This window comes from Pan paniscus, chromosome 5 (genome assembly GCF_029289425.2).
Source record: "Pan paniscus chromosome 5, NHGRI_mPanPan1-v2.0_pri, whole genome shotgun sequence".
Classification (NCBI taxonomy): Eukaryota; Metazoa; Chordata; class Mammalia; order Primates; family Hominidae; genus Pan; species Pan paniscus.
The window spans coordinates 100,207,954-100,223,779 of NC_073254.2; the positions used below are offsets into that span (position 1 = coordinate 100,207,954).

At 41.2% G+C, this 15,826-nt stretch overlaps 1 protein-coding gene across 6 annotated transcripts in view; it reads left to right on the forward strand.

Moving 5' to 3' along the window:
- Positions 1–1,493: 1,493 nt before the first annotated feature.
- BCKDHB (branched chain keto acid dehydrogenase E1 subunit beta) overlaps positions 1,494–15,826 on the forward strand; it is a 253,397-nt gene continuing 239,064 nt past the window's right edge. For 2 of the 6 annotated variants that reach the window (XM_034962428.3, XM_063605391.1), the window contains exon 1: positions 1,494–2,710. In XM_034962428.3, the coding sequence (XP_034818319.1) occupies positions 2,515–2,710 (196 nt within the window). In that variant the 5' untranslated portion in view covers positions 1,494–2,514. The remainder of the gene's footprint in view (positions 2,711–15,826) is intronic. The other 4 variants (XM_055113913.2, XM_055113912.2, XM_034962429.3 and 1 more) reach the window with 3 other exon arrangements.

The window sequence follows — 15,826 nt, forward strand, 5'->3', positions numbered from 1 at the left end:
AGCAAGCTGAGACTAAACAGGTACAAGTTGCACAGGTAGTGAAGCTCAGTGAGAGCAAGTGATGCAAGAGTCATTCTGAAGGGTGAAGAGCAACTTTGCTTTGTATTCCAACTCCATAGTCATGGGTTCTGCAATTGGAAGTAGCTTAAGCAAAGAGGGGAATACATTTTAAGGATACGGTGATGTCTCATAGAACCCCAGGACCAGAAAGCAGTTAGGCCTTGGGAATAAATGGAATCAGGAACTCAAATATAATCACACTCTTCACCTTTTCTGGTTCACGAAATTACTGAAAACTCCCATTTTTTGCAGTTCCTAGTGGCATTTAAAGATAATCTGATCTTTCTTTCTAAACTACACTTCCAAAATTCCCAGAAAAGGACAGTTTCCCAAATTGAGTAAATGTGGCCAGGGCAAGGGGAATGGAGGAAAGTCCCACTGTAATAACACAGACATTTTCATGGTTACCAGGCAAATGGTGTGGTAGAGATGGGGAAAATTTAAAAAATCAGTTTGCAAAACAGGTGAATCTGGCAGGTGCTCTCTTTGTTTTTCCTGGCTGCATGTAGTTGAAAGTTCAAACCTCTTAGACCTTCAAAATCTCCCTTTAATCTGTTTTTCCTACTTTTTCTGTTAACCCTGTATCATTCCCTACACCCTGAATCTAGACGCACCAAGCTACTTTCTCTTCCTGGAATGCACTGTGCTCTTCACGCCTATCAGCCTTTATACAGGTTTCTTCTTAGTTTGGAATGCCATTTTCTCCCTAGTCTGCCTGGTAACTTCTAGTCATCTTTTAGGTCTAGCTCAGAGTTGTATCTGGAAACACTTGACTTTCAAATAAGAGTTTATTGCTCTTTTTGTGTTTCACTTTGTTTGCACTATTCTAGGACCCCTATCACATTGGATTGTAGTTGCCTAATCTGTCTCTTTTCTCTACCACCTTGGACATTTTAGAAGTAAAACTATGCCTTGATCTTATTTGTCTCAATGGTGGCTTGTCATTGGGTTGTACATAGCAGAGGTTCAATAAAATTCTCATCAGTTATTATTTTTCTCTTTTTCTCCCCTACCTAAATAATCTCAGTACCCCCAGCTCCCTAAACTATCAACAAATAGAAAAAAAGCTCCATTCATTTTTATCCTTGTTCTTTACTCTCCTTAGTTTAAACCCAAATTTGACTATGTAAATGTAATTTCATTTTGTTACCCCTTCCTTCATTAAAACAAAAATACCCTTCATGCACATGCAAAACACTCTACCCCACACTATTAAAACAGCAGAGATGAACACTAACAAAAGCCAAGATAAAAAATTTCCCCAATGTTGAATTTTTGGACTTAGTGTGGGGGTAGGAAAAATGGAGACATAATTCTGGTTCTCCCTTTGGCAGTTTTCAATTGCTGTTTCTTAATCTCAGTCAGAAAACACATTTCTCTGCCTCTCCTTTTGCCCCATTTCTACCCTCTCCTCCCTTGCCCCTGTGCAAAACCAAAGATGGGTTGAGAGGCAAGGCATAATGGAAGAGGAATGTTCTTTTCCTCCACTCCCACTTTCTTCTTCAAATTCTGTTTTGGGACCATCCTTCCCCACCCTCCCATTTTCATCTGATGGACACACTGTCTCTGTTGTCTCTTGTCATATTTGATTTTATGATATTTCATGTTTTATGTGCTTTTTTTTTTTTAGTAAATTCATGGACAGAGAATGTATCCTGGTAAACACTTAGATTAAAACAAATTTACATAGTTGATTACTATAAATGAAAATTAGTGACTCAAATTCTCCAGGTTTCTAAGCTACTTAGACTAAGCCAATCAGGTAATTTTTGCTACTTCTGGGCAAAATGTATCTGAATTCCTATTCAGTGGATTTGCAGGATGAAATCTAAGTTTACCTCTTTCATCTCTCATTTAAATGTGGAAAAACGAAATCAATAAAAATCTATATATGCTTATTAAGCATTTTAAGGAGGGTGTGAATAAGGAGTGAAAGCTTTGAGCAGTGACTACAGCAGTTTTTCGAAAGTCAAAACAATAACCAATGCCAATCAGTAGCTCTCTTCACCTCTCACACAATAATAGAGACAGGACAGGATAAAAAAGGGTTACATTTAAAAAAAAAGTATGGATGTTAAAAAGAAAAAAAAAACCATTGGAAATGGCACTGGAAATGACACCGGAAAAGATCGCCTCCAGGCACTGTGTGGAACTTTGCAAACTCGGGTCCTCACCCGAGGCCCGCATGGCCGACCTCGGGGAGGCTCCACCCCAGAAACTATTTCATTGGGGCCACCTCTAGCCCACACTTCCCCTCTTCCGCATGCGCACAAGGAGCAGAAGCCGACCAGCTCGTCACGTCGCCTTCCCCGCCCCTAAATTTCCAGTTCGGATTGGTCCGTTTCATGGGACCGCCCCTCTGGCCCGACCAATGTGGAAGCCTCCTCGGGTGCTCCGCCCTCCCCGCCGGCGGCGTGCGGCTGCATAGCCTGAGAATCGCGGTGGTGAGCGGGGATGGCGGTTGTAGCGGCGGCTGCCGGCTGGCTACTCAGGCTCAGGGCGGCAGGGGCTGAGGGGCACTGGCGTCGGTTCCCTGGCGCGGGGCTGGCGCAGGGCTTTCTGCACCCCGCCGCGACTGTCGAGGATGCGGCCCAGAGGCGGCAGGTGGCTCATTTTACTTTCCAGCCAGATCCGGAGCCCCGGGAGTACGGTGAGCCCAGGGACTGCCCACTCGGTCCCGCTGCAGCCCGGACTCCCAGGCTCGCAGGCGCCCGCGAGGGGCAGGGGCCGGCAGTCTGCAATCCTTGCATCCCAGCTTAACTTCCTGACTCTCTGGAACCTCCTTGCCCCAGGGTCTAACTGTGGTTCACTTCTTGCTCTATTTTTGTGACTGTTCGGCCCTCGAGACGCAGTCCCCCCTCCCCCGCAACTTTGAGATGGGTGAGAGGGCATACTGCCACCTGGAAGAGCCTGAGGGTGGAGGGGTGGTGCCCAGGGAACGCCTCCCTTTTCTCTGTCCTCGTCCTTGCTTTCTCAACCCAGGCCTTAGGTGTTGTTCCAGCCTGCCCAGGACTGGGCCACTAGCTTAGGTAGAGGCATTTAAAAGATATATATATATCTTTATATATATATATTTTAAATGTATATTATATATATTATATATAAAATATATATATGTATATAAAATCAATTCAGTTAGTCCCTTGGTTTCTTCTTACATACAGAAATATGTGTGTGTATGTGTGTGTGTGTGTGTGTGTGTGTATATATCCACACACATATATATATGTGTGGATATATATATATGCGCATATATATATATGTCTCTTGGTTTCTTCTTACCTACAGAATTCTGAGTAATTGAATTGATTTTCCCAAGGTCACAGAACAGGTCCTTCCTAGAGATGTGAAAGAATTCAGACTTTCTACTTGAGCTTAGTACTGAGCTTGTCCTGGGCTATGCTGCCACTTAGCCAAGGAGGTGAAGGTGATGGGAGGAGGAAGCCATAGGAAGGGCATGTAGCAAACTCCTCGTAGTATGACTGTTGCATGATTTTTACCATTTCTGCAAGTTTCATGTAATGTCTCTCATCAGAATATCAGATCCAGTGTCTCTCTTCAGAATATCAGGAAACTGTAGGGAAACATGTATTGCTTCCTTGTCTAATAACTTCTCATGTGCATGCTAGAGCTGACATTTTTGGAAGTGTGTCTTGTGGATAAGAATGAACAGTTATTGAGTTCTTACCAGGGTCAGGCGCTGTGTGTATGTTTCATCATCTCATTTAAGGGTTAGGACAACCTTAAAAGGTTAGTAAAGTTTTTATTCCCATTTTGCGGTTAGGTTAATGGAGTCTTGAGACAGTTTGACCAAGATTACACAGGTAAGTTAGTGGTAGCTCCAAAGCTCCAGCTTTGGAATCTAATTGATCAGATTCCAGAGCTTCCATTCTAAACAATGTACTAAGATGCGTGTAGATATAATTTACTTGGAGGGCGTCCCAGTATTGTGAAACAGTAGGTACCATAAAGGTTAATAGTAGGTTTTTTTTTTTTTTTCCACCACCAAGATGAGCCCTCAATTCTGTCTTCAAAGCAAATTCTGTCTTCAAAGCAAAGAAATTTTGGTCTAATACTTGAGAAATAGTCCAACTTTCCATAGTTGTAAACTTACTAAAATCTAAGTAAAATGATATCATGTTATCATGATATATATCATGATATATATAAACTTGTTCTTATTTTAAAAATAATACAAACATATTAACAGATAATTTGGATAATGGATAAAAAGTAAAAAAAAAAAAAAAAAAAAAATCTGCCGGGTGCAGTGGCTCACGTCTGTAATCCCAGCACTTTGGGAGGTGGAGGCAGGCGGATCACCAGGTCAAGAGATCGAGACCATCCTGGCCAACATGGTGAAACCCAGTCTCTACCAAAAATACAAAAATTAGCTGGGCGTGGCAGCGCATGCCTGTAGTCCCAGCTACTCGGGAGGCTGAGGGAGGAGAATCGCTTGAACCTGGGAGGCAGAGGTTGCAGTGAGCTGATATCGTGCCACTGCACTCCAGCCTGGTGACAGAGCAAGACTCTGTCTCAAAAAAAACCCAAAAAAACCAAAAAACAAAAATCACCACCCACTGCAGTAAATATTGCTAACATTTTGGGTGTATCCTTACAGGTATTTCCTTTTAGTTTCGTGTTTTCCATACTTTTAGTTTTAATACAAATACAACTTATTTAGTCGGAAGAATTATCCTACAATTCACTGGAGTTTTTATAACCTTCTTGAGAATTTAGAAGAAATGTTCCATGGAGTAGAGATGCTACAAGTCTTTTACAAGTTAAATTCTTGACCCCGGAATCAGATTGTCCTAAGTTTGATCTTGCCTTGGCTGTCTATAACTTTGGAGTTACTACTTATCCTCTGTAAGCCTCAGTTTCTTTATATGTAAGGGGTTAATAATAATACCTACTTCAGAAGGTTGTTGTGAGGGCTACATAAAACAATGTCTATAATATACTTAACACTGTTTGACAACTGAGAATCAAGCATTCAGTCAATAAGTGGAACCTTTAAATAATTACCATTATGTTTTTGTTGTTAAAATTTTGCAATTTTGTAAATAATGCAGATACAAGCATTTCATGCATATGGGTTTTATGTATCTGAGATTATTTCTTTAGGATAGAGTCCTGAATACTTTAATGGATTTTAAGTGCATAGTTCAAATTTATACCCGTTTATACCCCATGATATGTATAATAGTGTGAGTATTGGATATTAATGCTAAAATTAGGTGTGTTCATGTACACTCTTGGATATTTTGTGCTAACTGTACTTTGTTTTAATTTTTGTTTCATTTCCGTTGAGGAATATTTTCTCATGTTTTTGTTAAATTGATTTATTTTTACTTAAGAATTGAATATTAGATGTATTTACATATTTTTAAAAGTATACTCAGTATTTTTCCTATCAATACTATCTACCATTATTGCATAGCTGCTCTTTTCCAGGTGTTGTGTTAGACATCAGTTTATAATCCTCACAGTAACCTTGTGAACTAGACAATATTATGCTCATTTTAAAGATGAGAAAATTGAGGCTCAGAAATGTTAGTACTTACCCAAGTCTGGTAAGTAGCAGAGCCAGAGTTTGAATCCTGATGTGTCTTACTCCAAAGCCTCCCACACTACTTATATACTAAGATTTTGTCTGTTAAAAAATATTGAAGAACATACTAACTTTCCGCTTTTCACATGTCCTGCAAATACTTTTCACTCTTTTATTTTGGTTGTTTTGACATATAAAAGGTACTGCTTAAAAGGAGGTAGTCAGATTAGACTCTGAGTTGGTGACACTTAGGCTGCTTTATGCTGGCATGTTTGCTCCCTTTATTACACTGTGTTGTTCTCTGAGAACAGTTCATCCTGGCTTCTCCATGCCCCTGATTCTTGGGCATTGTATGGATGTGAGTTTGTTTATTCAGTCATTCTCTGCATTTTTATTTTCTCCTGGATGCCATACTCTCTGCTAGCTGCTAAGGATGTGATCATGGACCTGTCGGAGGGTAATCTGAACCTTCGTTTTGGACACTTGGTATCCCCTATCTGCCAGGAAATTCAAACTTTTTGTAGTTTTTTCATCCAGGATTGGGCTATACACAAGGAGGTCATCCATATACTGGAGTATACTCCCATTTCTTAATTAATTGCAGACCCCTCAGATCCCTCTCTAAGGCCCAGGCAAAGCAATGGGGGCTATCCTGAAAACCCTGAGGGAGAACTGTCCAAGTGTATTGTTGTTTTTCTCTGGTATTAGGATTTTCCCATTCAAAGGCAAAAAGGTATTGGGATTCTGGGGCCAGAGGAATGGAAAAGGAAGCATCTTCTAGGTCTAGGACTGAGAACCATTTAGCATCCCTTGGCACCTGAGCCAGGAGGGTATATGGATCTGCCACCAATGGGTGGACCTACCAGTGGGTCTTAAGAGCCCATGGGTAAGTAATACCTTAGCTGTGGATGCTTGGCCTTTCCTTGCTTCCAGCTTAATTGGGTATTGTTTTTGATTGGGAAAATAAATAGCTAGGGGTCTTTAAGCTGTATTTTGGCTGGCACTGCTGTTTTAGCCTTCCTTGGTTTTCCAGTATACAATGCCAGTGTGTTAACCTGTTTATTAATGTGGTCTGGGACAGTGTCTGTATTTTTGACTATTAGCAATTTCACCAGATGATGCTTAAATTGTAGTAGTGCCCCTATTTTAACCATAATATCTCTTTTTAACAGGGGGCCTGGGCAGCTTGATACTACTAGAAATTACTGTTGGAAGATTTGTTTCTCAATTTGACAAATCAAAGGAGGAATAAAGGATCTTACTTGTGGCTTTCCTTCCATTCCCATAATGGTCGTGGACTGGGAGGAAAGTTTTCCTACATAAGTAGTAAGGAAAGAAACTGAATTTGTATTGAAAAGAAACTGAATTTGGGTGCCCATGACATCCAGAGTTACCTGGGGGCTCCTCAGTAGTAATTACGATGTTCCTGAACAGGGGCAGTGAGGAAGACCCTGGGTCGCTTCAGTCTTCATCTAATTTCTCTTTTGCACTGCTAGAGTTTTGCCTTATTGAACCCCTTGGTGGGAGCAGGGCCAGTCAATCTTCCAGTGCCAGGGGTTGTAACTGATGCTCTCGCATTTTTGGCAGGGGACTGGCAGGGGCTTAATATAGTCCTTTATCCAATTCTCGTTTTTCTTGCATTTGAAGCAAGAGTCTTTGCTGTGCAGATTATCAGAGGCAAGCCAAATCAACCAAATTCCAAGTGGCTGGTGTGCTCCATCAATTCCTGCAGGCCTGAAATAGGTAGCCTAGGAATTCCAAATAAATAGAACACATGATGACTTGCTGGAAATTCGCAGGAAACAAAATAACTATTCTCAGAACCAAATAAAAGCCTTCCACTAGAAACTAAAAAATGTCTATGGTTTTATATATATGCATACACAAGTAAAACCTAAAGGAGAACAAATAGCAAACAAATGAAAATTAGAAGCAAAAACAAATAGACAGGAAACCATCTCTAAATTTTTCCTACTTAGTCTACCCGGGGGGCTACAGTGTTACCCAGAGCCCCCCAGAAAACCACATAATGAATATTTTATTCCTGATACACAACTCAATATCCTTAATTCCACCAGTATCGCCATACATACTGTGCAATGAAGAAATTCACTCTAGGCACATGACCAGTAAGTACTCCAGTGCCAGCTTGTTTAGTAAAGTTATACTTAAGTCATGTGAACTTGAAAATTGCTTAGACTTATTTACTTAATTTATGAGCGCTCCTTTAATTATAAGCCAATCTGGTAGACACAACATATAACAGTAAGTGTACATACAAATAAACACATCTAGACATGTATACACAAACACAAATGAAGATCCAATAGCTTTTTACCTTGGAACTCTAGCCATGAGATAGCAATATAAGCCCACTGGTTTTACTGTTTGACCCAATGGGTAATCCAGTGAAGGCTGTGAACCAAAATTTCAGGTCAAGCAGTTTCCATGGTAGTTTGATTTTTAAAGGCCAAACCTCCCCAGACTCCAAACACTGGGGCCGAACAGCACCAAAGGAGAACACCACATGCTAACCAGGCCAACCCTACTTAGAACAGCAGCACAAAAGCCTGGATACATGCACCTCCATCCCACCTTCCCATTCAACAGCAAACTCCAGAATTCCAAGCAATACTGGGCCAAAGAGTATTGCAAAAGAATATCAAATTTACTGAATCCTTATTTCCCATTACTATATCAAACACACACAAACAACGACTGCAGCACAGTCCAGCTGCTGCAGCAACAAACAAGCCCCAAGAGTGTCCAGACTGTCCCATTGTCACCTGTGAGAGAAAATTCCAAGGAGGCCTTTGTGCTAGACCTCAGAACCTCTGCCGAGGGCATCCCCTTTGGAGAGGTTCAGGTCTGGAGTTGGATCCCCCGGGGTGTTCCCGTTTGGGATCCAATCTTAGAGTGTCAGACGTCTCTGACCTTAGTTGGGCATGGGTGCTGCTTTGTATGTTTTCCCTCCAGAGGTGATGGCCTACTTTGAAATTTGTTTTGTCCCTGGATGAAAGCCTCAACTTCTAGCATACTTATGATTTGATAAGACCATGCTTTCCCTTGCTTCCCGTTCCACTAGAGTGTTAGCCATGAACTTTAATGTTAGGAACCGGAGGTGGGTGCATTTCTTTTGTCCTTAGCAAGTCAGATAGAATAGGAGAAAGGTCAAAACTCCTAAGAGACATTATTGTTTGCCATTACTGGTTAACCTATAGGATAATTTGGCATAAGAACCCTGTAGGAGAATTTAACATAAGAAAACAAAGTTTAAGTCACCTGAAACGTGTGAATTCACCCTGGATGAGCTGCCATGGCCAACTGCAACACACGTAAGGATCATGGACTATAGCTGGAAAAGATAGAAAAGAGTCCTCTCCTTCCCCCTCCTGGTATGGGCAGCTATCCCCCTTGGCCTTCAGGTAACACTGGAAAGTGGCCCCGGCCAGTTGCCCACAATTATCAGGGAGCTACTAGGAAATGGCCACTGAAAGACTGAAAAAGAAAAAAAGGAAAGGACTCAGGCCTCTCACCCAAACTGGGCGGTGGTGGTCAGGTGCTTCCACATAGAAAACTCTTGGTTTCACTGGAGTGTGGCCCCGGCCAGAAACCTGCAGTTGCCTCTGTGCTTAGGCATTGTGCGCTGAAGGGCCCAAGTTGGAAAGGGAAAAGAGAAAAAAGCATTCCCCTGTATGGAGCAGAGAGGAAAAGGAGAAGAAAAATAAATCTCCAATTTTGGGCTTACCTCCTGGCTGGCTTTCCAAAATACGTTACTGGTGGAGGATGTCCAGGTTCTTGGCATTTTGAACAAAGAATTGGACAAAAGGCACAAAGAAAGCAAGGAAGAAATGAAGCAACAAAAGCCGAGATTTATTGAAAATGAAAAATGCACTCCACAGAGTGGGAGCCGGCTGGAGCAAGTGGCTGAAGATTGCAGGTTACAGAATTTTCTGGGGTTGGTCACTTTCCGCAACCAATCAGAAGCTGAAGTTACAAATTTACACCCTATGCAAATGTCTGATTGGTCACAGAAAGCAACCATTCAGAGGCTGAAGTGAAGTTACAAAGTTATACTCCTATGCAAATGAAGACTTGGCCCATGACTAGCCTGATTGGTTGTGGGAGGGGATCAATCAAAGGTACTTCAAATTTTTCATCTGCCACGCAGAAAAGGGGCAGGAGGGTTGCAAAGGGAGTGGCTTCTGGTCCTTTTGTTACTTGGGCATGAGAAGTTGGGGTTGGGGTTTTCCTTTTGATTTAGTTCTAGGAAGTCAGCATGAGTTGGCCTTAGGTTCCCTGCCTCCAGACCCTATTCTGCCTCAAAGGAAAGAAATGGCAAGCTCTGGAATAGAATGTAGTAGTGCTAGATTTTTTTTTTTTTTTTAAATTAAATACAGGGTCTCACTCTCTTGTCTAGGCTGGAGTGCAGTGGCTCAATCATGGCTCACTGCAGTCTCTACTTCCCAGGCTCAGGTGATCCTCATACTCAGCCTCCAGGGTAGCTGGGACTACAGGCATGCACCACCATGCCTGGCTAATTTTTTGTAGTTTTTGTAGAGACAGGGTTTCACCATGTTGCCCAGGCTGGTTTTGAACTCCTGGGCTCAAGCAGTCCTCTTGCTTTGGCCCCCCAAAGTGCTGGGATAAAAGGCATGAGCCACCACGCCTGGCTAGTGCTGCTAGATTTAAGCTATATTTTGGAAGTAGGATTTGATAGGTTGGATGTGAAGGATGAAAAAAAGGAAGACATTGAAGATACCTCACTGGTTTGTGGCACGGGAACCTGGGTGGAGGGTAGTGCTGTTTGCTAAGATGGAAAAGATTAGTTTTGGGAGCCGACACAAGAATTCAGTTTGTGCTTGTTGAAAAGCTCAAGAAACTCAAGTGGAGAACTGATGACTGTTGGATATAAAAGTCAGGAGTTCAGAGGAGAGGCCTGGCTGGGTTGGAGATAACCATTTGGGAGTCACCAACATATAAAGGGGGTTTTAAAACCACTTAGAGATTGAGTAGAGGAACCAGCTTAAAGGAAGGGAAGCACCATTGTTTCTTGACAGAAGTTACCAGGTGCCCTGAGATGGGGCAACCCAGGGACTCTAGACCCAGTCTCTTCAACTTTACAGTTTTGTTCCTCTCACTTTTGTTGTCTTTAGTTGACCCTTCCTCATCCTCTGCCAATATCATTTACTTCCTTTCTTATCATGGATATGTGATACACACTGGTACCTTACAAAGGCAATTGCCTTTATGGATCTTTCATTTCATTTTTTTTAAGAGAAGGGGTCTTGCTATGTTGCCCAGGCTGAAGTGCAGTGGCTATTCACAGCCACAATCATCATGTAGTACAACCCTGAACTCTCCTGGGCTCAAGTGATCCTCCTGCCTCAGCCTCTTGAGTAGTTGGGACTATCGTCACGTACTACTGTGCCTGGCCCATTTACATTTTAATACAAAATGTTCTGTCCCTGACATTTGGGTTCTCCCTCAGTCTTATTTTATGAAGTAGCTGCTGGCTAACTCTTAGTAGAGTTTAGAATAAGATAGAGGTACATACCTGGTCAATAGAAAGGGATTCCTGGAGAATAGGGTATCTGGATGGAGGGTAGAGGTTTTGTTGGGGAAAACAGGTAGTTTCTTAGTATCCTGTTATTTCATGATGTGAATTAGTGCCAGATTGTTTCATTGACATCATTCATCATACTTCACCAGGCATATACTGATTGTCACTTGTGTGTTACGCACTGTAATAAATGCTGGGGTTTCTTTTTTTTTTTTTTGAGACAGAGTCTCGCTCTGTCACCCAGGCTGGAGTGCAGTGGCGCGATCTTGGCCCACTGCAGGCTCTGCCTCCCAGATTCTCACCATTCTCCTGCCTCAGCCTCCCAAGTAGCTGGAACTACAGGCGCCTGCCACCATGCCTGGCTAATTTTTTGTATTTTTAGTAGAGACGGAGTTTTACCGTGTTAGCAAGGATGGTCTCAATCTCCTGACCTCATGATCCACCCCCTTCGGCCTCCCAATGCTGGAGTTTCTAAGAGGAATATGATGAGGATGTGCTGTAACACACAGGTCTATATCAATAACTAGGCAGTACAGAGGAAAGCCAGTGCCGAACGTATTGGCACAACCTTCACTTTCTGCAAGTAGTCCCTAATTTTCTGTATCATAGCTGTATATTTTTATGTGTTTGGGTCTAAGCTATAAATCCACTCACTGACCATGTGCTCTGCTCTTGGCCTTATTTATTTCTGGAGATTGCTGACATTTGCCCTTTTCCTCAGATGCTCTATCCCTGTGGGAGGCTTCTCTTTCCCTTTAACACTGCTGCATACTGCATAGTTATTAAAGACCTACCCCATCAGACTGTTGATGCAATAACACCTCTCATTTGCCCCCTTCCTGCAGTTTGTCTTTGAATGTGACATTGGTAGGTCTTTTTTCTTACACATTTCTTTCTCTTTAAGTTGTTGGTTAATATTTTTCTTTTAGTTTCCTTAAACCTTTATTGAAATAGTGTTTGCATGTGTTCATTCATTCATTCAACAAATATTTATTTAGCACCTATTACATGTCAGGCCCTGTTGTGAGCACTGAAGACACAGCTCTGATCAAAAGCATTTAAGGATACCAGTCCTCTTGGAACTTATGTTCCATTATGGTCTTTACATTCTGCCTATATGTCACCTCATTTTTTCAGCAGTGCTGATGACCTGCATATTCATGATTCTTTACTTAGTACAATTTCAATTAAACAACTCAATGCCAGCCACAGAGCCCTGTTTTAACAATAGGCAACCATTAACTTGAATCCTTGATATAGGAGAAAGTGTGCTGCTGTATTTTGTTGTTGTTTGTTTTGCTATACCTTTTTATCTTGAAAAAGAATTACCAGTCTGGTTTTAAAATGTAGCAGTCATTTATTAGTACTGTGTGATTGCATAATTAGGTAACTGTGCTTAATAAATTTTTAGTGATGTATATAGATTATTTTTTAACAGTCTTACCAGCAGTACAGCTTTGGTTAGCACATGCTATAAGTAGGTTTATCTTACTATGGCAGACATAAGCATAGTCTATGAATAGTCTTTGATGTAACCTCTAGGAGAATAAATAACTCTAAGGAAAATATATATTAAAAAAAATTACCTGTGAATAACTTGTGATTTCTTCTTGCCTTGTCCACAAATCATGCTGTAACTTTAAAAAAGAAATGAAAAGTAAATGCTGCTCCATTAAAATTTGTAATTTAAAACTTAGAAAAGTATCTGGTAGAATAGCAATTAATCCAAAACCCTAAAATTTTGAATCTGTTTGAAAAACTATTAAGGAGTGAAAGTTTAGGTATTCACATGGAAATAATTACCTTTAAATACCCTTACTGGTAAATTATTTTATACAAGACGAATAGATTCTTTGTGGTTATCAGACAATAATTGAAATGTTTACTTTGTATGATTTTTATTATTAAAGTCTTTGCTTCCTCCCTACTAATAACTTGCCGAGCATCAGTGCAATAAGATATCATGTCATTCAGTATTAATCTGAATGTTCAGCAGACTTGAAATAAATAGCAACTTAGATATTTAGACATTTTGTTGGGAATAGGCCCCCAAATCTGGCCATAAACTGGCCCCAAAACTGGCCATAAAGAGAATCTCTGCAGCACTGTGACATGTTCTTGATGACCATGATGCCCACGCTGCAAAGTTGTGGGTTTACGGGGATGAGGGCAAGGAACACCTGGCCCACCCAGGGCGGAAAACCGCTTAAAGACATTCTTAGACCACAAACAATAGCATGAGCGATCTGTGCCTAGGGACATGCTCCTGCTGCAGATAACTAGCCCAACCCATCCCTTTGTTTCCTGTAAGGAATACTTTTAGTTAATCTATAATCTATAGAAACAATGCTTATCACTGGCTTGCTGTCAATAAATATGTGGGTAAATCTCTGTTCGAGGCTCTCAGCTCTGAAGGCTGTGAGACCCCTGATTTCCCACTCCACAACTCTATATTTCTGTATGTGTGTGTCTTTAATTCCTCTAGCACCGCTGGGTTAGTGTCTCCCCAACCAAGCTGGTCTCAGTACATTTTTATTCTGGCTAGGTTCTTAGCTATGGAAATCCTCATAGACAAGTCAAGATCTTACTTTATGAAATGTATACAATAGGAGAGTCAGTGGGATGTCACTGTGATTGGGAAAAATGTTTACCCAAGACTATTATCTTCTGAAGCTGGGCACCAATATATACTTGAAGAATATTTATAAAATCGAGAAGGATTTAAGGAAAGTACAGGCCTACCTCGGACATATTGTGGGTTTGGCTCCAGACCACTACAATAAAATGAATATTGCAATATAGTGAATATTACAATAAAGTGAGTCACACAAATGTATTGGTTTCCCAGTGCATATTAACATGTTTACATTGTACTGTAGTCTAGTAAGTGTGCAATAGCATTATATCTAAAAGATCAATGTACATACTTTAATTAAGAGATACTTTATCGATAAAAATTGCCAACAATCATCTGAAACTTTGGCAAGTCATAATCTTTTTGCTGGTGGAGGGTCTTGCCTTGATGTTGATAGCTACTGACTGATCAGGGTAGTGGTTGCTGAAGGTTGTGGTGGCTGTGGCAACTTCATTAAAAAAAAAAGACAACAATGAAGTTTGCTGCATTGATAGAATCTTCCTTTCATGACAGATTTCTCTGTAGCATGAGATGCTGTTTGATAGCATTTTACCACAGTAGAACTTTTTTCAGAATTGAAATCAATTCTCCCAAACCCTGCCACTTCTTTATCAGCTAAGTTTGTGTAATATTGTAAGTCCTTTGTTGTCATTTCACAGTGTTCATGGCATCTTCATCAGCAATGGATTTCATCTCAAGGATCCACTTTTTTTTTGAATTCATAGAAAGTAATAGATTCCATCTCAAGACTCCACTTTCTTTGAGTTCTTCAGGTTGCATCCGTAAAGAGCAACTCCTCATCCATTGAAGTTTTATCATGAGATTATAGCAATTCAGTCACATCTTCAGGCTGCACTTCGAGTTCTCTTGCTATTTCTACCACGTCTGCAGTTACGTTCTTCTCTGAAGTTTTGAATCCCTCAAAGTCATCCATGAGGCTGGGCATGGTGGCTCATGCGTGTAATCCTACCACTTTGGGAGGCCAAGGCTGGCGGATCATCCGAGCTAAGGAGTTTGAGACCAGCCTGGGCAGCATGTGAGACCTGGGCTCTACTAAAAATACAAAAAAATTAGCAGGCATGCTAGCGCATGCCTGTAATCCCTGGGGTGGCTGTGGTGTGAGAATTGGTTGATCCTGGGAGGTGGAGGTTGCAAAAAAAATAAAATGAACGAATGAATGAATGAATAAATGAAGTCATCCATGAGGGTTGAAATCAATTTATTTCAAACTCCTATAAATGTTGACTTCTTTTTTACTGTTTTTTGAGACAGAGTCTCACTCTGTCACCCAGGCTGGAGTGCAGTGGCATAATCTTGGCTCGCTGCAACCTCCACCTCCTGGGTTCAAGTGATTCTTGTGCCTCAGCCTCCTGAGTAGCTGGGATTACAGGTGTGCACCACCATACTGGGCTAATTTTTTGTATTTTTGGTAGAGGATGGGGTTTCACCATGTTAGCCAGGCTGGTCTCGAACTCCTGGCCTCAAGTGATCCGCACCCCCCTTGGCCTCACAAAGTGCTGGGATTTCAAGTGTGAGCCATCACGCCTGGCCAATGTTGACATTTTGAAATTTCATGAACCATGAACATTCTAAATGGCATCTAGAATAGTCCTTCCCAGAATATTTTCAATTTACTTTGCCCAGATCCATCAGAGTAATCATTTATGGCAGATATAGCTTTACAAAATGTATTTCTTAAATAATAAGACTTGAAAGTAGAAATTATTCCTTGATCTGTGAGCCACAGAATTGATGTATTAGCAGGCATGAAAACAATGTTAATCTTTTTTTTCCTTTTTTTTTTTCATTATACTTTAAGTTCTAGGGTACATGTACACAACGTGCAGGTTTGATACATAGGTATGTGCCATGTTGTTTTGCTGCACCCATCGACTCATCATTTACATTAGGTATTTCTTCTAATGCTATCCCTCCCCCAGCTTCCCAATCCCCGACAGGCCCTGGTGTGTGATGTTCCCCGCCCTGTGTCCAAGTGATCTCATTGTTCATTTCC